Below are 23,432 nucleotides of genomic sequence, written 5' to 3' on the forward strand. Positions count from 1 at the left end.
GGCAGATCTAATTCCAGCCAAAGGGGACAAAACTGGACTAGGGAACCAACCAACCCTGAGAGTGGCTCCTCCTCTCCCCACTCCAGGCATGGTGACAAAACCAGGTCTTCAACCGTTTCCTGAGGTCCAGAAGGGAGGAGGCTAACCTCACTTCCGGGGGAAGGATGCTTGTTTCATCATTGTCACAGTCTTGCACTCTCTTGCTTGATGATTTTTGCTCATTTAATATGATTGTCACTCTTAGCTCTCAGATTACTTTCAATGAAAATAAGTAAATAAATACATTGAGAGTGAACAACTTTCTTCTACAGATCATAGGACTATAGCCGTAACAGGCTAGCAGGATGGAGCCATATTGTGTGACTCAATTACTTCACTCCTTGTTTGGTAAGCTTTTTTTGTTCGTTTGTTTTAAGATGTCTGAGTGGCTTTCTATTTCTGGAGACCTAGAACTTTATCCATAGTGTTGTGCCAAAACCTGGCTCATGTAAAGCAACCAAATCATTTTGAAGATACAACATAAAGTTATTATGGAGTCCCTGGTTCTCTCTGAGTTTGGTTCTTTGCTTGCAGACGTTTCATTACCCAACTAGGTAGCTTCATCAGTGCAAGTAAGTGTTCGTGGGGGTGTGGTTTTCTCCTTGGTAGTTCCTTGATTAGGGTATTGTTTTCTGCTTGTTTGTCTGGTGTTAATCCCTGCTTATCTGGGTGTAGGTTGCTGGAGATGATGTGTTTTGGCCTTTTTGTCTCCTTTTTAGCTTTTTTATTGTCTCTTTTGAATGGTCTGTAAATATGGTTTATCTCTATGTGATTATTGATGGCTGATTTGCCTGAATGCCAAGCTTCCAGGAATTCCCTAACCTTTTTAAATTTAGCTTGGCCTAGGATGCTCAGTTTCCCAGTTGAAACTGGTTGAGTCTGTCCATGTGTTGTGAGATTAAGTCTTCATCCTGTCTTCTGACTGCCAGTTGGTGTTCATGGATGCACTCTGCTAGTCTTCTGCCCGTCTGTCCTACATAGTGGCTGTTACAGTCCTTACGTTGTAAGTTGTAGATGACTTCTGTTTTTAATTCTTGGGCTAGTGAGTCTTTTGGTTTGCTTAAGATTAGCATGCAAAATTTATTAGCATATATACAACAATACAGTATATACCAAGCTTCCAGCAAAGCATTGGCAGCTTGTTGGGCAGCCCTGAGCAAAAGTAGGACCAAGCTTATTCACCCTTGGCCTACTACATTGCAAAGGCAAGACGAAGAAAAAGGTAGACAGAGTGTAAATTAGAGCATGATGTTAGAGTGTTTTTGATAAGCTCATCCAGGTGACATTATTTATCCCTTCCTACTAGGCTGGCATGCTAGCTATACTATCTGAGATATGGTCAGCGAAGAGAAACAATTTGGTTCACTGGGCCACGTGTTCCTGACTGAGTCTTCCCCCTGTTGCCACTCAGGGTCAATTCAGCTTGCTGTGAATGCTTTCTCACAAGGGCACTTTAAGCAGTTCACATGTATTGGGGGTGGGGGGATCCTCATAGGCTTGGTAGTGAATGCAGGTCACATGTAAGTAGGAGGGTATCTTTTGCCACCACAAGAGTTAATAGTTTGTTAGAATTCCCAGGGCATCATTTTGAACAGATGGTCTGGTCTGCTTAGGTAACCCAAGAGATACGTGGAAGGGAGCTGTCCTTTATCCCAGGCAGAAAAGCCTACCACTGCCTATTAAAAAACAGCGGCTGTCAGTGGGCTTAAAATACGCATATGCAAACAGCTGTGACTTTGCATAAACTTTGCATATGGTAAGTTAAGTGTAGAGATGCAAGTAATTATGATCATTTTGGCAGAAATGAAATACATCTCACACAAGCAAGGAGGGACTGTGAGCAAGGAGCTGTCCGCTTCTGCTGTCTATCGGTGGTAACTGTGGGAGATCCATTTCAAAGGCTTCTTTACTGCCTAGGCTTTTTTTTAAAGCCAGGCTTGGATTGGGCAGCCTGTCCAATAGAGGGTGGTCTCAAAACACCCATGACAGTCCTTCCATTGTATGCTACTCTCCGTAGAATAAGGTCCATGGCACCATTGCTATGCCCTCCTGTCTAGCTCTAGAGCAGTGTTTCTCAGCCTTGGCAACTTGGAGAGGTGTGGACTTCAACTCCCAGAATTCCCCAGCCAGCATGGCTGGCTGGGGAATTCTGGGAGCTGAAGTCCACACGTCTTCAAGTTGTCAAGGTTGAGAAACACTGCTCTAGACCATGGGAGCCGAACCGCAAGTCTCACCAATCAATTGTACCAAAGTGTTCTTTTTTTAAAGAAAGGAGGAAAGAAAAGAGAAGGTGTAAAAGTAAAATGACAACAGAGGGCTCTTATGAATGCACATTAAGCGCCACATGGGGGAGCACACGCTCACTCTGCTCTGAAGGTAAGGACCATGGTCTGACTTACACAGCAACACAAATTCACTGGGGAGGGGGGAGGGGGGAGGGGGGAGATGAAGGATTCCATTGCACAGTGGGAGGAAAAAAGACACCAAGTTACCTTAAAGCTGGATGCAAATATACAGAGGGGGCTAACCGAAAACCGTGCCTGGAAGCAAAGAGCAAAACAAAAGGGAAGGGGGACGAAACAATCAAATAATGAGACTGCATGCAAGAGATCAGAATGTCAAAATGCCGCAGAGCCAAGAAAAACATTTTCATGGAAAGCAGGGTTGGGAGGAAACTAGAATTTAGATAGCAATTGGGAGGAACAGGAAGACAAAAGAAGAATTTCTTCAAATGATGCAAAATTAATTCATGAAGTTTGCTGCTAGCCACTGGCTGAGGTTGCTTTATTTGCCGCCTTGAGTTATTTGTAAAAATAATAAAGGTGGGATAGAAAATAAATAAATAAAACAAACAATAAAATTTTATTTATTGGTCTGATTGACTTATATTCCCCCTTTCTTTCAGGTGTTCAAAGTAGGATTGTTTTTCCACGACAATCACACCGTAAGGCTGGTTGGGCTGAAAGTGGATGGCCCAAAGCTTTCATGGCTGAAGGTGGACTAGAACTGGTTCCTCATGCTCCTAGACTAACAGCTTAACCATGACTTCTTTAAAGGAGAACCCTACAAGTTTTGGAGTGTTTATTCACTATGATGGGTAAATGCGGTTTCCAAGATCAGCAGCTATGGTTGCGTTTCCTATAAATAATGGATTATTATCTATTGAAGAAGCTCCAATAACCCTGGTTACTGCGAAACACCAAGCCACATTAGATAGGGAATATATAAAACTCCAGATGTTGCTAAACTACAATTCCCAGCATTCCTCACTGTTGATAATGCTGGATGAGTCTGCTTGGAGCTGTAGTTCAGCAACATCTGGAGGACCTGGAGTGCTGCAAATCCCACTCATCACTAATTTGGCATGGTTGGGAATCTAAAAGGGCAACCTTACATATAATGGAGATTAGTCTCCATAAAATATGTGGATCCTAAATATGGCAGGAACTCTCTTGAATACAAGAGAACCTGCTTGTGAGGAAACAGAATGTATATAGCGAGTCAGCTAAATACGTAAATTAGAACACTAAACTTATCCCCTCTTTGATTTCTCCTCCAAGGAATATCCTTTTAAATTGTTTTTCTATCTTGAAAACAAGATACTGGTTTTCAGGAAATTATGATTTGGCACTAGTGTCAAAGAATATATACTCAGTTGTCTAAACTCTTAATGCAGAATTTAAAACAGCATTAAGCTTAAGAGGCACAGACTTTTTACGTCACTGGTAATTCTGGCAGGGAATTATGTGAATTAAAAACCAATACATCCGGGAGAGACCGCTTTAAGCAATTCTAAGGACAGGAGAAAATAGTACTTTTTTTTCCCCCGTGCTGCTTAATTAAACAAATTGTGAAAATTGGAAAGGTTTTCTAATTACTTCTTCCCTTCATTTCCTTTTAGAGGAACATGAAAGCTATCATCCTTCCTCCAACTAGCAATGGACATTAATTTCGCATACTTCAAAGCCTCTGCAACCCAAACTGGAGGGGAAGGGGAGGAGGGGAGGTTCAGCTGGGGATTTAAAACAAACAAACTTAGTTCATATTACTCACACAATTAGAATACTTCTACCCATTAAAGGGAAATTCAAGGCAATTTCAATTCAGTCTGCTTTGAATGTTTGGGCAGAGCAATAAATCTGTGACTTCATCCCTATAATTGCTCCTCCAGTTCCAAAACCATCATCTCTCTGAAGTCCCCCCATTTTAGGAAGTTCTCCTTTCTTCTTGCTACTTTGGAGGCCTTTAACACTTTCCCATCTCAGAATGCCACAGATCCATTCTTTTAAATAACTCTGCCATTACTGCTGGTAAGGTTGTGACTCAGTCCCTGAATACCACAGATCTTATTTATATTGCTGCCCTCTTACCATACAATTCAGGGTGATGTACCTTTAAACCAGTTTTTTTTCAAACTTCCTTGACACCGCTTACGCTTATAACAACCTCCAAGAAAAATATACGCCTGCTCTCTCTCCATTCTCCCTTGAGACTTTTTCAGTTTGGCTCCCAATACCACCCCTGAAACCTACAGCACACTACTGTCTTTTGCTCTTTTGTCAAATCAGAACCCACAGGAGACTTTCCTTTAATCCCTTTTTAGACCCTGTTTGCTACCAACATGAAATCTAATTAAATAAACTGGGCTATTTTTTAAAAATCCTTTTTTGCTTGGACTTCTTTTTCACTCCCTTTACTTTTCTTTTTTCAGTCCCAAAGTTTAAATTATAAACACTGAGCAGCAGAAACAGGTCTTGTGCTATTACTTCAGACCTTGTATGTTGATAATGTTATATAAGTAACAGCATAACAAAATAATGACAAACATTTTTTTGAAAAATCTCTTCCACTTTCAAACAACTTTTTCTATTTAGACCAGTGTTCCTCAACCTTGACAGCTTGAAGATGTGTGGACTTCAAGTTGCCAAGGTTGAGAAACACCAATTCAGACTGTTCCTGGATGCTTAACTTTTCTCTAGCCATGTTTCTTACTCTGCTCTGTAGGGTAGCGTTTCTCAAACTTGGCAACTTTAAGCATGCTGGCTGGGGAATTCTGGAAGTTGAAGTCCACATATCTTAAAGTTGCCAAGTTTGAAAACACTGCTCTGGAGCAACAGAAAACATATCTGGTGTTTCTTCTACATAACAGTCACTTTGGTACTTGAAGATCTCTTTCATTTTGACCATTTTTTTCCCAAATAAAATAAATACATCCTGAATATAAGATGAAGTTTGTTTCGAGAATTTTGTTTTGTTTTTACTCTTGAACAAATTGCTAAAGAATGGCTGGGCTGCAAGATTTATTATTTCCAGTGTGCATCCTAAAATATTTACCATAAATTAAACTGACAGGTTGTTCCTTTACCTTTCTATACTGAAATGTGCTTAACAAAATTAATTAAAAGTTGGTAGGGCAATTGGACAGGATTTGTTCTGAGTGACAGCAAACTCTAATAACTGGTTTTATTTCCCTTTTTATTTCTATGAATGTTACATCAATGTTATGGCTGCCTGTTTTCCTAGCAGTATGAGTCATTGTAAACAGCAGATTGCCATTTTATTTTCCACTATATCAATATGCCTTCAGCAAAGGATCGTTACCTTGTCTTGGTGCTGGAGCTTGAGCACCTCAATGATGCCATGAGCTAAACCGTGAAGGGCCACCCAAGACGGGAAGGTCATGACAGAGAGGTCAGACTAAATGCGATCCCTGGGGAAGGTAATGGCAACCCACCCCAGTATTCTTGCCGTGAAAACTAAATGGATCAGTACAACCAGAGATATGTCGGTATACCATCGGAAGGTGAGACCCCCAGGTCGGAAGATGGTCAAAACGCTACTGGGGAGGAACAGAGGATGAGCTCAACTAGCCCCAGACGTGATGACGCAGCTAGCTCAAAGCCGAAAGGACGGCTAGCGGCCGACGGTGCTGGTGGTGAACGGCGAATCCGATGTTCTAAGGATCAACACACCATTGGAACCTGGAATGTAAGATCTATGAGCCAGGGCAAATTGGATGTGGTTATTGGTGAGATGTCAAGATTAAAGATAGACATTCTGGGCGTCAGTGAACTGAAATGGACTGGAATGGGCCACTTCACATCAAATGACCACCAGATCTACTACTGTGGACAAGAGGACCACAGAAGAAATGGAGTAGCCTTCATAATTAATAGTAAAGTGGCTAAAGCAGTGCTTGGATACAACCCAAAAAACGACAGAATGATCTCAATTCGAATTCAGGGCAAGCCATCTAACATCACAGTGATCCAAATATACGCCCCAACCACAAATGCTGAAGAAGCTGAAGTAGAGCAGTTCTATGAGGATCTGCAGCACCTACTGGACAACACGCCTAAAAGAGATGTTATTTTCATCACAGGAGACTGGAATGCTAAGGTGGGCAGTCAAATGACACCTCGAATTACAGGTAAGTATGGCCTGGGAGAACAAAATGAAGCAGGACATAGGCTGATAGAATTTTGCCAAGACAATTCACTCTGCATAACAAACACTCTCTTCCAACAACCTAAGAGACGGCTTTATACATGGACTTCACCAGATGGACAACACCGAAATCAGATTGATTACATCCTTTGCAGCCAAAGGTGGCGGACATCTGTACAGTCGGTAAAAACAAGGCCTGGAGCTGACTGTAGTTCAGATCATGAACTTCTTATTGCACAATTTAGGATCAGACTAAAGAGATTAGGGAAGACCCACAGATCAGCTAGATATGAACTCACTAATATTCCTAAGGAATATGCAGTGGAGGTGAAGAATAGATTTAAGGGACTGGACTTAGTAGATAGGGTCCCGGAAGAACTCTGGACAGAAGTTGGCAGCATTGTTCAGGAGGCAGCAACAAAATACATCCCAAAGAAAGAGAAAACCAAGAAGGCAAAATGGCTGTCTGCTGAGACACTAGAAGTAGCCCAAGAAAGAAGGAAAGCAAAAGGCAACAGTGATAGGGGGAGATATGCCCAATTAAATGCAAAATTCCAGAGGTTAGCCAGAAGAGATAAGGAATTATTTTTAAACAAGCAATGCGCGGAAGTGGAAGAAGACAATAGAATAGGAAGGACAAGAGACCTCTTCCAGAAAATTAGAAACATTGGAGGTAAATTCCAAGCAAAAATGGGTATGATCAAAAACAAAGATGGCAAGGACCTAACAGAAGAAGAAGAGATCAAGAAAAGGTGGCAAGAATATACAGAAGACCTGTATAGGAAGGATAACAATATCGGGGATAGCTTTGACGGTGTGGTCAGTGAGCTAGAGCCAGACATCCTGAAGAGTGAGGTTGAGTGGGCCTTAAGAAGCATTGCTAATAACAAGGCAACAGGAGACGACGGCATCCCAGCTGAACTGTTCAAAATCTTGCAAGATGATGCTGTCAAGGTAATGCATGCTATATGCCAGCAAATTTGGAAAACACAAGAATGGCCATCAGACTGGAAAAAATCAACTTATATCCCCATACCAAAAAAGGGAAACACTAAAGAATGTTCAAACTATCGAACAGTGGCACTCATTTCACATGCCAGTAAGGTAATGCTCAAGATCCTGCAAGGTAGACTTCAGCAGTTCATGGAGCAAGAATTGCCAGATGTACAAGCTGGGTTTAGAAAAGGCAGAGGAACTAGAGACCAAATTGCCAATATCCGCTGGATAATGGAAAAAGCCAGGGAGTTTCAGAAAAACATCTATTTCTGTTTTATTGACTATTCTAAAGCCTTTGACTGTGTGGACCATAACAAATTGTGGCAAGTTCTTAGTGGTATGGGGATACCAAGTCATCTTGTATGCCTCCTGAAGAATCTGTATAACGACCAAGTAGCAACAGTAAGAACAGATCACGGAACAACAGACTGGTTTACGATTGGGAAAGGAGTACGGCAGGGCTGTATCCTCTCACCCTACCTATTCAACTTGTATGCAGAACACATCATGCGACAAGCTGGCCTTGAGGAATCCAAGGCTGGAGTTAAAATCTCTGGAAGAAACATTAACAATCTCAGATATGCAGATGATACCACTTTGATGGCTGAAAGCGAAGAGGAACTGAGGAGCCTTATGATGAAGGTGAAAGAAGAAAGTGCAAAAGCTGGTTTGCAGCTAAACCTCAAAAAAACCAAGATTATGGCAACCAGCTTGATTGATAACTGGCAAATAGAGGGAGAAAATGTAGAAGCAGTGAAAGACTTTGTATTCCTAGGTGCGAAGATTACTGCAGATGCTGACTGCAGTCAGGAAATCAGAAGACGCTTAATCCTTGGAAGAAGAGCAATGACAAATCTCGATAAAATAGTTAAGAGCAGAGACATCACACGGACAACAAAGGCCCGCATAGTTAAAGCAATGGTGTTCCCCGTAGTAACATATGGCTGCGAGAGCTGGACCATAAGGAAGGCTGAGAGAAGGAAGATCGATGCTTTTGAACTGTGGTGTTGGAGGAAAATTCTGAGAGTGCCTTGGACTGCAAGAAGATCAAACCAGTCCATCCTCCAGGAAATAAAGCCAGACTGCTCACTTGAGGGAATGATATTAAAGGCAAAACTGAAATACTTTGGCCACATAATGAGAAGACAGGACACCCTGGAGAAGATGCTGATGCTCGGGAGAGTGGAGGGCAAAAGGAAGAGGGGCCGACCAAGGGCAAGGTGGATGGATGATATTCTAGAGGTGATGGACTCGTCCCTGAGGGAGCTGGGGGTGTTGACGACCGACAGGAAGCTCTGGCGTGGGCTGGTCCATGAAGTCACGAAGAGTCGGAAGCGACTAAACGAATAAACAACATATCAATATGCAGTTGCCCATCATTCAGGACTTGGTTCCAAGGTTAAGGATATAAGGTTGGCCTTATATTTTCCTCCTTTGTCTAACTTGAACATACAAGTGCTAAGAACACACAAGAAATTGCCATATGTAACTTGAACACGCAAGTGCTAAGAATACATACATTAGTAAGTCCCCTGGAGCTGACATAGATCGTTCCTCTCGTCTGGTTTGGGCTTCATATGGGTTGGCAAATGAGCGTTTCCTCAGCATGGCCTTCACTAAAATCTTGGGTATATAGAGAAAGAGAAGGATCAGAAGGACATCTCTCAATTATTTTAGATAGCTCTTGGGAGCCCTAGACCTTTACTGCTGCAAACTATTGTCTTTTCGAAGTGGATAAAATTTCTCCAAATTGACTCAGAATGGAAGTTGTAACTGCTGCCTTGATTTCACACTAAAAACAGGGCTCGGTTTAAACTTAGCCTATTCAAGGATAATGGCTACCAGGTGGAACCAGCGACATTATAAAGGCAAACAAGGCAACTTTCTAGGCCACCAACATTTTAGGGCTGTCTCATTCAGCTGAAGCATGATTTGACTACTCCCTAAACCAGTGTTTTTCAACCTTGGCCACCTGAAGATGCGTGGACTTCAATTCACAGAATTCTCCAGCCAGCAATGCTGGAGTCCACGCATCTTCAAGTGGTTGAGAAACACTGCTCTAAACAAAGAGTGGGGGAGACCAACGTTTAATACTGCAACACTTACCACAGCAGGTAAACTAGGAACTGTCTTGACCGAGTTCTTCACTTCCTCTTCAGTTACTTCCACTATGGTGCAATGGTCTTCCTCTAAAGGAAGAGGGTCCTTGCCAAACTTCGTGACCCATGGATGTTGCTGCACAAAAACATAACCAGAGTGCCTGATGACTTATCAGCTCCTTTAGATTACTATTCCTTTGTGTAGAATTAATCAAAGGAGCCAGCCTGCATTTGGATATGGCTCTAAGAAATAACTGCACTGGTAAAAAGAACATGAAACCTGCAAAAGCCAACAACAGTTAGTGTGTATAGCACCTTCTTGGAGTTCAAGACCTTTAACATGTACCATCATCATCTCTGGGATCATGACCCAGCCTTTGAAAAAGCTGCTATAAAACAAACCAGAATTAGGACCTCTAAAAGTGGTATAGCTGAATCTAAAAAAGATAGGCTTGCCAGAAGACATTCAATGAAGTCATGGCTGAGCTTGATGTCTTAATCAGGTGAATCCATTTAATGGAATGTTTATCAGAAGGGACGCGGTAGAGAAAGAATAAGGGAGTGCAGCTTCTAGGATTTGTTTTTAAAACACAGGAACCATACAATCACCTGGTAGCATAACATGGTAATTGTCACTCTTCTTGTTCTAGCAAATGGCTTAGATAGCAACGCTTTCAAGTTTTAAGATTATGATATATTAGCATCTAACCAGCCAAACAATGAAGAGAATTATCAAGCAGAGTCCAGATTCTTCTTCTTTTTTACTTGATGGGATGATTATTTCAGGTTAGCCACTTCAGTAACAATTACTTTTAGCAAGATTGTTTGAATTTCTAAAGGCTGCATTTCAATTCACAAAATATCCTTTGTTAAAGCTCAATGCATTTTGAAAGCTGATCCTAGGCAGTCAGAAGAGAGTATGGTTTAGTTTCTGGGACTGAATGGTGCTGATCTGCATTATGTGGGTGCTGTGTGGCCCTGCGCTCTTTGCAGCACATACAGTTATTATAAAGTTTAATATACTGGTCCGCAGTACTCTCTAGTTGTGTTGAACTACAGCTCCTAAAATTCACAGTGGCTAGAAATTCTGGGAGGTATAAGCTAACACATCTGGAGGGCACAGGTTGGAGAAAGCTAGTTTAGCAGTACATTACTAATGAGAACACTAAATAAGATTAAAGCTATCTATTCAATTACTGTGATATGAAACAGCTCAGAGGAAGCAACGTTTTCAACAACCCACTAAAGCTCATAATTGCTTACTTTAATTTCAGGAACAGTTATCCTTAATTCAGGGTTTTTTTCCAGCATCTTCAGAATCAGATCCTTCAGTTCCTCACTGATCCAAGGCCTAGTGGAAGTAAATATAAAGTATTTGGTTAGGACATAAGCTACAGCTTGCCAATCTTACTCCTTGTCCAAACACCATTCTTTTATGTTTCAAAATCCTATAGTAGTTAAGACTTTGTATGTTTGAGGATGTTGGAAAAAAAAGGGAGAAATGGAAGAAACTCTTGTAAATTCATCCCTCCTCCTTTTCTGGGTTACTGAGGGGGGACAGCAAAATTATCAGGTAAATGTTTTCCTTACAGGACCTCAGATTCAGAAGGAGAGGTGGGGAAAACAGCCACAGTGTCTCTAACCTCCCCACCCCCCATCTAGCTGTTTCAACTAGAGCGGAACTGAGCAGTAAATGAATCAGCTTGCTTTCAAACAGGTGCAGAATCCTTATATGGAAGCATACTTGCTTTAAAAAGAGACGAAAATGGGTTGAGTGTATCCTAACACAGGAAGGGAATCTCCCAAATGGCTTTCAGCTCCAGGAAGAAGTGGTTAGGAATTATGAAAGTTGTAGTCCAACGTATCTGCTCAGCAGCAGCAGGCTGGGGAAGATTGCACCAATTACCAAATAATAGCAAGCTAAAATCCAGGAGTTGAGCCAACAAGAGGATGGTAGCAAGACAGAGAAGTAGCAGCTGGTCTTCCAATGGCCTATGTCTGCCAGTAAAGGCCAAACTGATGTCAGCTCTGAAATCCTCTCCCAGGGTGATTCAGTAGATGGGATCTGTTACTATTTAGGGTTAGTTTTTTCCCCCTGAAAACTAGGACTGTCATGCCTTCTCCCCTCCCAAAATTATGTGCAGAAACTTTGCCAGCCTCATTATGTTCCTAGGAGCTGTTTTGTGATGTTTTGTTTCCTTATGATTTCATCAGAACCACTTTGAAGGCTGCTGTTATAGGCAAAAGAACAGCCCATAAATTTAAACATAAATGTATGTTTCCCTAGCACTCTGTTGTTAATCACAGATAACTGGCAGAAGGAATGATGGGGGTGGTGATGGAAGAATGGGAGAACATGACCCTATTTGGGGGTGATGTTCCTGTAATCCAGGAATGCAGAGCTGCTGAATGCTGATGCTGATAGTTTCTATTTAAGCTGGCTCAGTTCAGATATCAATCATGGCTTACATTGAGGTAAGCAAGCTTTTTCACTTTGGGGGTTGCAGTTGTTGATCTGTAGGATTGGAGCCCCAGTTGGAAACAGGGTGAGGACAGAACCCACTGGATTCAATTGGACTTTAAATGACACATCTTAGATAATAGCAGTGCCAAACAGAAATTTTTTTCTGCTAGTTCCTTCTCTCTCAAAGTATTCCCAAATGATTATTTTTGTTACTCAGTTAGGGTTACTGTGTGCTGCCAGAACCATCAGTAAAGACTATATTTATATTGTATTTTTATATTTGTAACTTGTTTTCACTTTTTAGAGGATTTTAATGTTTACTGTTACAGTATTAATTTTATTGTAAACCGCCCAGAGTCCCTCTTTTGGGGGAGATGGGCGGTAACAAAATTTGAATAATAATAAAATAAAAAAGACATCTGACTGGTTAAGTATATTGATGGAGCTGGCTAGCTACACTCACATAAAACACTTAACCCAATCGGTTGGTTGGTTATTGACTGATTCATTGATTGTGGCTCTGCCTCATGATAACCTCAACACCCACACCCCTTGATCCAGTTAAGCCGCAGAGTCCAATCCCTGGTTCATCTCCCCAAGATCATTAAGACAGTTCTCCAAGGTTTTTGTTCCCAGAGCTGGAACCTCAGATCTTTAGGCAAACACATTCTCTGTCACTGAGCTGAAGCATACAGAGAGATTAGTGTGGCAAGACAGGCTGATCTGATCATTAGAGAGAATGAGGCAGTTGCCTCAGGCACCAAAATTTAGGTGGTATGGAAGAGCAGAAATGGTCAGCTGTATAACATATTTTGTTATATTTTACAGCTAAGGGGGAGAAATGCTTATGAGATTCTATGTCTCAGGTACCAAAAACAACTTGATCAGCTTGCTTAGGGTACAAGATACTTAAGCAGGGTAACTTCTTGGGCCAAATCTGCTTTTTACTTTTTAACAAACAGTAGCTTAGAATTTCCCATCAGTGGCCCAGCAGTACTTCAGAACCAGCCAGCTCTTCAAAGTAGACCAGGTTAAGTAACAGAGACCACAAGAAATACCTAGAACTCTATTGATACAGACTAACAGAATCTTGAAAGCTTGACAGTGTTTCCCCTTCCTTCCTTTATACTGAAGAGTGTCTAGGCAGAACCACTTAAAAGTTTCTTTCTCACGCTGTCTTGTTTTCCAAGATTGAGCTCGTACTTTGCTAAAAATCTCTGCATATTTCCTCCAAGGTCATCCCTGTGTTCCTCTACAAAATCTACAAAACTATAAATAACAATAAAGTCCCACTGGTGCAATATTGCATCAGTTCTTTTAAGGGTCCTTGACTATGAATTCCAAGTAGGAAAAGATAAGTAACAAAGCAAAGTCATGATCTATGATTTAATTCTCTTCACCTCCAGGAAATCAAGCCATACTTTCTTTGGCCTCTTTGTAAACAGAGGCTGGGTTTCACAACACACTAAACCCTAATCTTGGGTAAACAAAATCATATACAATACCCAACAAATAAACTGTATTATGGCTTATAATTATATCTTGATTCCCACAACATGCTGAAACTGTAACTGGGTTTCCACATGCTAAATTACTAATTACCCAGTCCCAATCTTAGTATAGTTTAGCATGTTGTATGGATTGAACAGAAAGAGATATCCTTTGTCACCATGGCAAAACATATCCAACTGCCAAACCACACCAAGTCTGTAGGAGGTCTGAGGTGAAGCCAGCTCAGTAGCTTCTAATTTAAGGCTATCTTTCCCCCATGTCTCCTGTCTTTCTTACTGACTTTATCAAATTAATTGACTTCATTTAAACACTGAATCCATACACTATCTGCTGCCGCCTCCCTGCACACTAATGAGCAGAAAGGCCTTTTTAGGTAGGAAAGACCAGATCACAGGGTGAACGTTATGTCACACAGGGAGAGTTACTGCTGCAGGAGATAGTGAAAAGAAGGAAAAGGTTCATCAGTGAAAAATCCAGTCAGCTCATTAAACGTTAGTCCCTTGCTGTGGAGGCAGATGGGAGGAGGCATTCACAAGCTGACTAATAAACCCAAATATATGATGGTGGGGAGAAGGTGGGCAAAATGCCCAAAACCTGGGAAATGGCAAAGCTGAGGCTGGAGGAACCTACACTTTTCCCCCCTACGCATGAGATCTCCTTAATTCCCTCATTTACAATGTTTAGGTGCTCTTATTTATGTAACTTTATGCTCAATTTCGCCCTCGCATAACATGGTGAAGAACACTGATACAAGACTGAAGGCACTGAATATCACATGGAAGGATGCTGAAGCACTCGCCCAAGACCAAAAGAGTTGAAGAACCCTTACTGCCTGATATGCCATGTAGCATTGATCCAGGACAAGAGAGAGAGATGCACAATTTGGACATGCTATGTGAAGACCCAACTCTCTGGAGAAGTCTATAATGCTGGGAAAGGTGGATGGAAAAGAGGACGACCAGCAACAAGTGAATGGACTCAATTACAGTGTCAATAGGTGCCCTGTTGGAAGATCAGAAGGGCCAGGTTGGGGAGAGATCCTCCGGGAGAAGATCTATCTAGGTGATTGCTAAGAATCAATACTGACTTAGTGGTGCACAATCATAATAAGACACTCATGTATAAGATGGTGATATCAGGCAAGCTTCAAGTTTATAGAAGTACAGTCTTGAAATTAAAAACAACAGGGAAGGAACCTCCCAAACAGTTGATAAAGACTGAGTATTTATCTTTATTTATTCATTCATTTTTTCATTTATTCATTCAATTTCTATAGCCGCCCATCTCAACAAGTGACTCTATGCTCAGGGGCTAGAAAACGCTGTTTGTAGCAAAAGGGTGAGAGGAGGAATACAGTGGAGTCTCTTGGAGGAGGGCATGGCTGGCCAGCTGACACAATGAAAAAGACTATATGCTCAACGTTGTGTTGCATGTGCCACTTAATTTTTTCTATGTGAAACAAACATTTGCATCATCACATGGCTGCCCATGATATTAGGTTAGGAGGCTAGGCTAGCCCTGTTGTTGATGTGTTTTATGACTGGAAGGTGTCATTTACTCGGAGCACCATGGCTTATTGTTTTAATTGTTGGATTTTAATCTTTGTATGCCACCCAGAGTCACTGTTGTGAGATGGGTGGCCATATAAATTATTTAAAGATAAATCATATGGCCGGTACCCCTGCCAAAAAAAAGTTAAAATAAATAAATATTTTAAGACTAACTAAATAAATAAAATGGTCAACATCTAGAGCTTTAGCTGGCCTAGTTACAGGTGTTCTGTGAATGAAACTTCTCAGTTTCTTCACCATTTCCTTATAATAATTATTTTCCATACCTCTAAGCCCTTAGTTTCCCACTTCTGAATACATTCCCCATTTATTTATTGTTTATATTGATGCCCATCTCACTAAAGTGACTCTGGGCAGCGAACACAGTTAAAACATAACAATAAATAACAAAATTAAAATACATAAAAAGAACAGGAAAGCAAATCTTTCTCAAGAGGCTGCAGCCGGTACTGGACATTAACATTCTTGTTTTTAAGACTGATCATACAGACAGAAAATTATAACTGGGAGGAAAGTGACTGGAGAAGCCAAAGTTTACATTATATAACACTTGAAAAAGCCAGGAGCTGTGGCAAATACAGAAAGCATCCTCCTCACTCTGAATTGGCTTTATTGTGATGTCATGTGATGATGAACCTGTCAGAATGACGGCAATGATTGTTGCCCCCACACTGGATTTTGCAGGAAAGCAGAAAGAAGGCGCCAGGTCTTCTAGAAATGTAATTATTCCCTCCAGAAGGATTGCGGCACTTTTCCCACGTTTCTGCACTGATGCCCTAAAATTTGCCAAACCACCCCGTTTCACAATATGCAAGAATCCACGGATGGCTTTCCAGCCTATTATAATGATCACCAACACAGGCTGTTAAGAGCACTAATGGGGTTGTGGGGGTGGATGGCAAAGCCCCTTAGCATTAAGTGGTTTATAATACCCGATAACAAGCTTGAAGTATAAAGAGATACTTTTTTTAGCACTCATGGCTTTTCCTGGGAACATTCTTCCACCCGTTATACTCTCCACCCACCCACCCACACCCCTTACCCACAGTAGTATGATATCATCTTTACATTTCAGTTAGAGATGAAGTATTTAATTAATGGAAGTAGGTCAGAAATTCTTTGCTGTTGTTATACAGTGCCATATGGGAAGAATCATAGCTTTTGGCATCTCATCCAAAACACAGCTTTGTGGGCTGGAAACTTCCTACAAAAACTTTTAGAAGTACCCAGTGCACCATACATGATAATGTGCACACATGATGTGACTTTATCCATAGATAGTGAAAATACAGCTGGCATTCAACAAATACAAATCATGGGTTGTGTTCAAAAATGTTCTCCCAACCTGTTCTGAAAGGTCCGCCAATCCTCAGGAACAGATTTGGGCAAAGGCGATAATGCTACTGGGAGAGAGAGGAAAATCAACTAAAATTGTCTGCCTTGTCATTGTTCTACTGAATGGCTTTGGTGCACCAAAGAGCTTTCTATCCACAGGGCCACCCCACAGAATAACACCCACTGTCTTCTTTGATAATTGAAAAGGTAATTTCTGTTCCTGGTTGTAACCTAAGTGTGTGCCAGTACACTGCATGAATCTCCTAGTTGGTGGGACATAGGCATGTTTTGCTTGCAAGGTAATCTTTAGATTAGAGAGTCTAGAATAGCATGAGCTTGCTTGGATTAAAAATGGCTTTGGTTCTTCTGGCATACTGCCTGAAATGTGCTAACCAGTGCTGTCCCTACCATTAGCAAGGAATGCTGTATATGCTACAGGTGCAGCTAAGACTGATGATCTAGTCCAGTGTTTTTTCAACCTTGGCAGCTTTAAGATGTGTGGACTTCAGCTCCCAGAATTCCCCAGGCAGAATTCTGGGAGCTGAAGTCCACACATTTTAAAGTTGCCAAGTTTTAGAAACACTGATCTAGTCCATACCTTTTTAATCTTATAAATGACTGTTATGTGGAAACCTTGACTGATCAAAGCCAGAATAGATTGTGGAGATCAATTCTACGAAGCCCATCTGGTGACAACCATGGCATATGGAAGATATCTACTGGGACTGTAAGAGGAGTAAATGGTGAGGAGTTGAATTAACAAATAAAAGAATGAAGATCTGAATGGATGTGGTTTGGTTTTGTGGAGTACAGCTAATGAATAAATGCAAGAAGAGAAGGTACAGGTTTAATTATTAATTTAAGGGCTAAAGGGCTGAAACGTACATCAGAAAGTTGGGGGAAAATATGTCACATTCTTAGAAAAAGGTCCATTTATTTCAAATTAATTGCTTAAGGATAAATCTATTCACACATACACATAGCAAACGGAATGAATATAAATATAAAAGCATGACTGATTGTATGCAATGAAAAACTACGGAGAATTAGAAAGTTCTAATTAGACTAGGGAGAAAGAAAGTTCACTGTGCACGTGCTCATTTATAGTAAACATATGATAAAGTAAAGAGCCTTGAATTGTGGATGGTTTAGCCCACATAAAGAGTTGAAAGTTGGTTGCTGAATGCAATAAAAGCAATATATGATAGAAGTAAAGCATGGGTAAGAATAAACGAGAACCACTTTGGTGTAATGGTGAATGTTCTGGGCTAGAAACCAGGAGACTGTGAGTTTTAGTCCTCCCTTAGGTGTGAAAGCCAGCTGGGTGACTTAGGGCCAGTCACTCTCAGCCCAACCCAAATCACAGGGCTGTTGTTGTAGGGAAAATAGGACACTGGGTATTAGGTATGTTTGCTGCCTGGAGTTATATATAAAAAAAGTGGGAAATAACAATAGATAGTACCAATAGTAATAGGTGCCTTGGGTGCAATTCCAAAACATCTGGAGCACCAGTTGAACAACACCATTAGTCAATTGCAAAAGGCAGCTTTACTTGGAACAGCTTACATCCTGTGATGATACCTTTAATATTATTAAACAACAATATCTGCCTATCCCAGGTCCTTGGGAAGGACTTGATAGGTGGACAAAAATGCCAAATCCAGTCTAAACATCTGGCTGACTGTGCAATCAACCATAATAATTAGAATGCTTAGTGAATAGTTCAACATTGAACAGAGTAAGAAAAGGATGTGTGATGTCCCCTTGGTTGTTTAATGTACTTAAATGTATCAATACACCTCCTTAAGCATGTATCTATTTGGGGATGTAACCGCGTGTGTACTTTGGTATGCTGGTGATGCCATGTTCTTGGCTGACAAATTATTTGCAGTGAATGTCAGATAGACTGTATGATGTCACAGGAAATACAGATCTGAAAACTAATGCATCAGCTCAGGCCGACTCAGTCTTCCATCCTTCCAAGGCCATTAAAATGAGTACCCAGCTTGCTGGGGAAAGTTAATTACGACTGGAGAAGGCAATGGCAAACCACCCTGCTCTATAGTCTGCCAAGAAAACGTGAAAGTGGTGTCCCCCAAAGAGTCAGAAAATGACTCGGGGACCTTTCTTCTTCTAGTTGTGTTTGACAGGGAAAATTGAGTGAATATATGTAAGTTATACATAAATATACTTACTAGAGCAAGCAGATGAATTTCTGTACCTGGGCAGAGGGTTTATTAAAAATGGAAAAATGGATGAAGAAATGTTATGACATGCAATGCAGGTAGAAAGGTAGTAGATAGTATGTGGTCTTTTATAAGGAATACACATTTGTTAAAAGAAGTGAAAAAGGCTGTACAGAAAAGCAGGGGTTCCCTACTTCATTATATGGAAGTTTGAGTTTTGTATATCATAAAGCATAATAGTAAGTGGAATGAAATGGGCCTGGAGTAACTAAAAGGAGAGCAAAATGAGGACAAGTAAGGTCAAGAGAGAATGGATGCTAAATGAATGTCAATAAATACAAAAGTGACTGACCTGTACCAAAGGTGGAGAGAATTATTGAGATGATTTGGTCTGACAGAGAAAATAATTACGACTGAATCTCAAAACCAATATATAAAAGAAGGGTGAAAAGGAAGAGGATAAATACGTTTTTGGCTGAAAATGATTTCATCCTCAAAAAGAGAGTGTTTTATGAGACATCCTTTTGAGGCTATCATTGGACAATGTGAGAACTGGGAAAATACTCCTTAAATACTAGTATAACTAATTATGCAGCAAACCTATTATAAAGTGGGAGATGAGGCATCCATAATCTGTGGTGGCCGGAGAAGGCAAGTCAGGAAAACAAGGGAAAGAAGGTCATTAATGGCATAGCAGAGTAAATCTCTAACTGTCAATATTAACATGGAGCCACTAGCTAAGGACTCCCAAGGATGATGTCCTCTACCTGTTGGGATTACAACTCCCCAAACCTTCAGCAGTTCACCTGGGGGTACCCACTCAGCCCATGTTCCATTAGGTTCAGTCCCTGCTTTCATCCACTGCCACTCCAGATGTTACCCCAACTGAAGAGGCAGGCATACTTGCTGTTCACAGACATGATTACTGACTGTTTGGAATGGGCAACACTAGATGTTCAAATGAATCCTGTTGAGGAACTCTGATTATGCTATTCAACTCAAGTTTACTTACTCTTCTGGAAACTCCACTGGCTTGTTTTTGATCTTGTTGTGAAGTGCCAGGATGAATTCATCAATGAAGGGACACTGCAAAACAAACCAGTTTTCCATTCTTTTTGGCCTATACAAACCCTCCACTGGCAGGAACAGTCAAAGCTTAGGCCCGAGGCAGCCTTTCTAGGACCAATTGTTGCAGTATTTGAACTGGTATATCAATATTCTCATGCGCTCACAGTCATAGCAATGTGTATGTTTAGTAATATTATATTTATTTTTCACTTATACAGTAATGGAAGCTATCTGAATTTCAGTTAAAATAGCTAATGATCTGTGAAGTTGTATTTTGTGTGGGGGGGTGGGTATTAACCAAGTCACTAGCTGCTTTAATCATATTTATTATGTATAGTTATGCATTATTAAAGTCAATATAAAGCAGATCCATCTCTCCTCCAACAATCTATATACTACTAAAACTCTCATGTCTGTTTGATTTACCTCACTAACTCCCCCTACAAAAAAAGTAGCCCCCATTTAGACTTACCTTCCCATATACAAAACAAAAGAGAGTAATGCCCATGGCCCAGACATCCAGAGCCTGAAAAAAAGCAAGAACATTTCATTAATTAAGTTCCTTCATTTTCATCCTGCTTTTAAACATTATTTCTCATTTTTTATTATTTTTCTTGAACCTGATGTGCTACTTTGGGGATTTTCCCTCTCTTGGGCATGTTTTTTCTAAAGTTTTTTTGTACTTCTGCTAACCTTGGAGTTTCCTCAAGTCATGGTGGTAATACTGTTTTATATGTGGACAATATCAGTTTTGGCTGGTAAGTATTGGTACTCATAGCTGAACATCAGAAATAAAGGTAATGATTCTGAGATCTGATTCTGAATGTAGAAGATGGGCATGTTCATACAGCTTCTGAAATGTTCACAACTTTCCCATGAAAATCAAGAGTAATGAGGTCTTATATAGAACAGTAGGGTGAATAGTAGGGTGAAGAATATATTGTTATTCCCCTCCAATTGAATGCAATGTGAAAGACATACAAAAAAAATCAAGGATGCTACCTTTCCACTGAAACTCTTTCCAGAATCTGAAATAGCTTCAGGGGCCATGAAGGCTGGTGTCCCAGCAGTGCTGGAGAGCTGGGCATCATTGCCTTCAAACTGATTGCTCACTCCAAAATCAGCAATTTTGACGTGTCCATCATCCCCCAAGAGCAAGTTCGATGGTTTGATGTCTCGGTGAATGATCTTCTGATAATGCACTGGAAAGGCAACAAAGAGAACATGCTATTCAAAGGCGGCTGAAGGAGTACCTATTATTTTGTAAGAATTCCAAAGAGGAAGGTCACTTTCCAAAGTCTCCTTTGCTGATTATCTCTCCTAATCTTGGATTTCCAAATTTCCTAGAAACAAATGTAGCCACATTGGCTGTAAGAAATGTCAAAACTGTTGTAGGACAATATCTCTATTAAATCAGCTCCGATGCCACAAATTAGCATACATATTTTTATACCTCCAGATCACTCCATCAGTAAGACCCCTTCAATTCAAGTGTGACTTCTGGTAATTACATGCACCATTCATGCAGTTTTCTTGGTAAAATACAAGCATTTTTTTTAAATTAACGTCTCAAATTAGCCTACAGTCCTGGGAGTTCTTGATGGTTTCTCACCCTGTTTTTATATATATATATATATATAAAAATAAAATCATGGTTTCTCGCCCTGTTTATATATATATATATATATATATATATATATATATATATATATATATATATAATCACTGCCCATCTCCCCCCAAAGGAGGGCCTTTAGCCTTTCTTGAAATCAACCAAGGTTGGTCGGGCACTGCCATCTGGTCATCAATAGGCAAGGTAGTTCATGGCAATGTAGTCTGTCTTTCAGTTAGTTTTAAGGAGGAGGCTTCCCACAATTAAATTAGTATTAGATTCGGTGTCAGACATCATGACTGCAAAATCAGCCACTTGTTTCCTTGGCAAATTATTTTGAGAATCAACAGAATTCTCTCAAAATTGTCTCCAGTCTGGCCATTCTAAGACAACTGTTTTAAAAACAAGACATTGTCTGGGGCAATCTGTAAAAGGGAATATGTTAAAGATTAATTATTTATCCAATTTATATCCTACCTTTCCTTTGGTAGAACATTCAAGGCAATTACAAAAATGCAAAGAGATTTTTAATAAGATAGAAACAAGATAATTAAAACCAACTTAAACTTCGCAAATATCAAAATAATTTTATTTATTTATTTATTTATTTAATAAATTTATTCACCGCCCATCTCTCCCCAACGGGGGGATTCTGGGTGGCTTACAATAAAACAAGATTGAAATATACAATTACAAAATACAATAAAAATATAAATATAATAAAATCTTAATGAGAAGACAGGACACCCTGGAGAAGATGCTGATGCTAGGGAGAGTGGAGGGCAAAAGGAAGAGGGGCCGACCAAGGGCAAGGTGGATGGATGATATTCTAGAGGTGACGGACTCGTCCCTGGGGGAGCTGGGGGTGTTGACGACCGACAGGAAGCTCTGGCGTGGGCTGGTCCATGAAGTCACGAAGAGTCGGAAGCGACTAAACGAATAAACAATAAACAAAAAATAAAATCTACATGGCGAAGAGATCTTAATCAGATCTCTTAATCAGTGTGGTAGGTCCCTCTGGATCACTTCACGGCGCTAGCCATCCCCAGGTGTAATTATTTGCCCTCCCATTCCAAGCCTGCCAGGTCTTTAATCTTTTGTGGAAGTCCAGGAGCAAGGGGGCTTGTCTCACCTCTGGGGGAAGGATGTTCCAAAGGGCGGGAGCTACAACAGAGAAGGCACACTTCCGAGACCCCGCTAGATGGAATTCTTTTATAAATGGGGCCTGTAACATGCCCTCCCTGCATGACAGGATGGGGCGGGTTGATGTAATAGGGATGAGATGGTCCCTCAGATATCCTGGTCCCATGCCATGTAGGACTTTAAAAGTGATAACCAACACCTTGAATTGGACCTGGAAGCAAACTGGGACCTAGTGGAGCTCACGCAACAAAGGTGTTACGTGTACAAATCTTGGAGCACCCAAGATTGTCTGCACGGCCGCATTTTGGACCAGCTGCAGCTTCTGGATATTTTTCAAGGGTAGCCTCATGTAGAGCGCGTTACAGTAATCTATATGGGAGATGACCAGGGCATGAGTGACTGTTCGGAGGGCCTCTCGGTCCAGGAAAGGGCGTAACTGGTGCACAAATAATTGACATTCAAACACCTAGTTGAAGAGATAAGCCCTACTTGTTCTTGTAAAGGCAGACAGAATGAAAGGCTCCCAAGGGAGTAGACTCCATTTCATGAAAGCAATGAAGAAAAAGATGGGATTGTCACAGGTAAGAGAGGCAGCAAAATTTATTTATTTAAAATTAGGAATGTGCAAAGCCTCCCATTTCATCCAGAACATCACAAGCCACTTCCAGTTTGGCATATTAAATTCTGGAAGACCACCAGGCCATCTTCAGAACTATACCAGATTGGTGTAGACTAGAAGAAAAATGTTCCACTCTAGGAACAGTAACTTTTTGTCATTATAAAAATCTAAAAATGTTCTTTGTAAAGACCAGTGGTATTGGAAGACAATGGCTGAGAAAGACCAGCATAAAAGATCCCTGAACATGCCAGCACTAGGCCCTGGCAAACAAGGGCAAGTTATTTCACTGGACTGCTGCCTCCATGTCATCCCTGACAATTCACAATCTACAGCAGAGACAG

The 23,432-nt window shown here is 40.8% G+C and overlaps 1 protein-coding gene across 1 annotated transcript in view; it reads right to left on the reverse strand.

Annotated features, from left to right (window-relative positions):
• CAMKK1 (calcium/calmodulin dependent protein kinase kinase 1) overlaps positions 1-23,432 on the reverse strand; it is a 64,110-nt gene that overhangs the window by 6,082 nt on the left and 34,596 nt on the right. The window contains exons 9-14 of the mRNA XM_063298143.1: positions 20,720-20,919; positions 20,190-20,243; positions 19,662-19,735; positions 10,845-10,932; positions 9,589-9,717; positions 9,002-9,105 (exon numbers count right to left, since the gene is read on the reverse strand). Coding sequence (XP_063154213.1) covers positions 9,002-9,105; positions 9,589-9,717; positions 10,845-10,932; positions 19,662-19,735; positions 20,190-20,243; positions 20,720-20,919 — 649 coding nt within the window. The remainder of the gene's footprint in view (positions 1-9,001; positions 9,106-9,588; positions 9,718-10,844; positions 10,933-19,661; positions 19,736-20,189; positions 20,244-20,719; positions 20,920-23,432) is intronic.

The sequence above is a fragment of the Candoia aspera genome, chromosome 1 (assembly GCF_035149785.1).
Source record: "Candoia aspera isolate rCanAsp1 chromosome 1, rCanAsp1.hap2, whole genome shotgun sequence".
NCBI lineage: Eukaryota > Metazoa > Chordata > Lepidosauria > Squamata > Boidae > Candoia > Candoia aspera.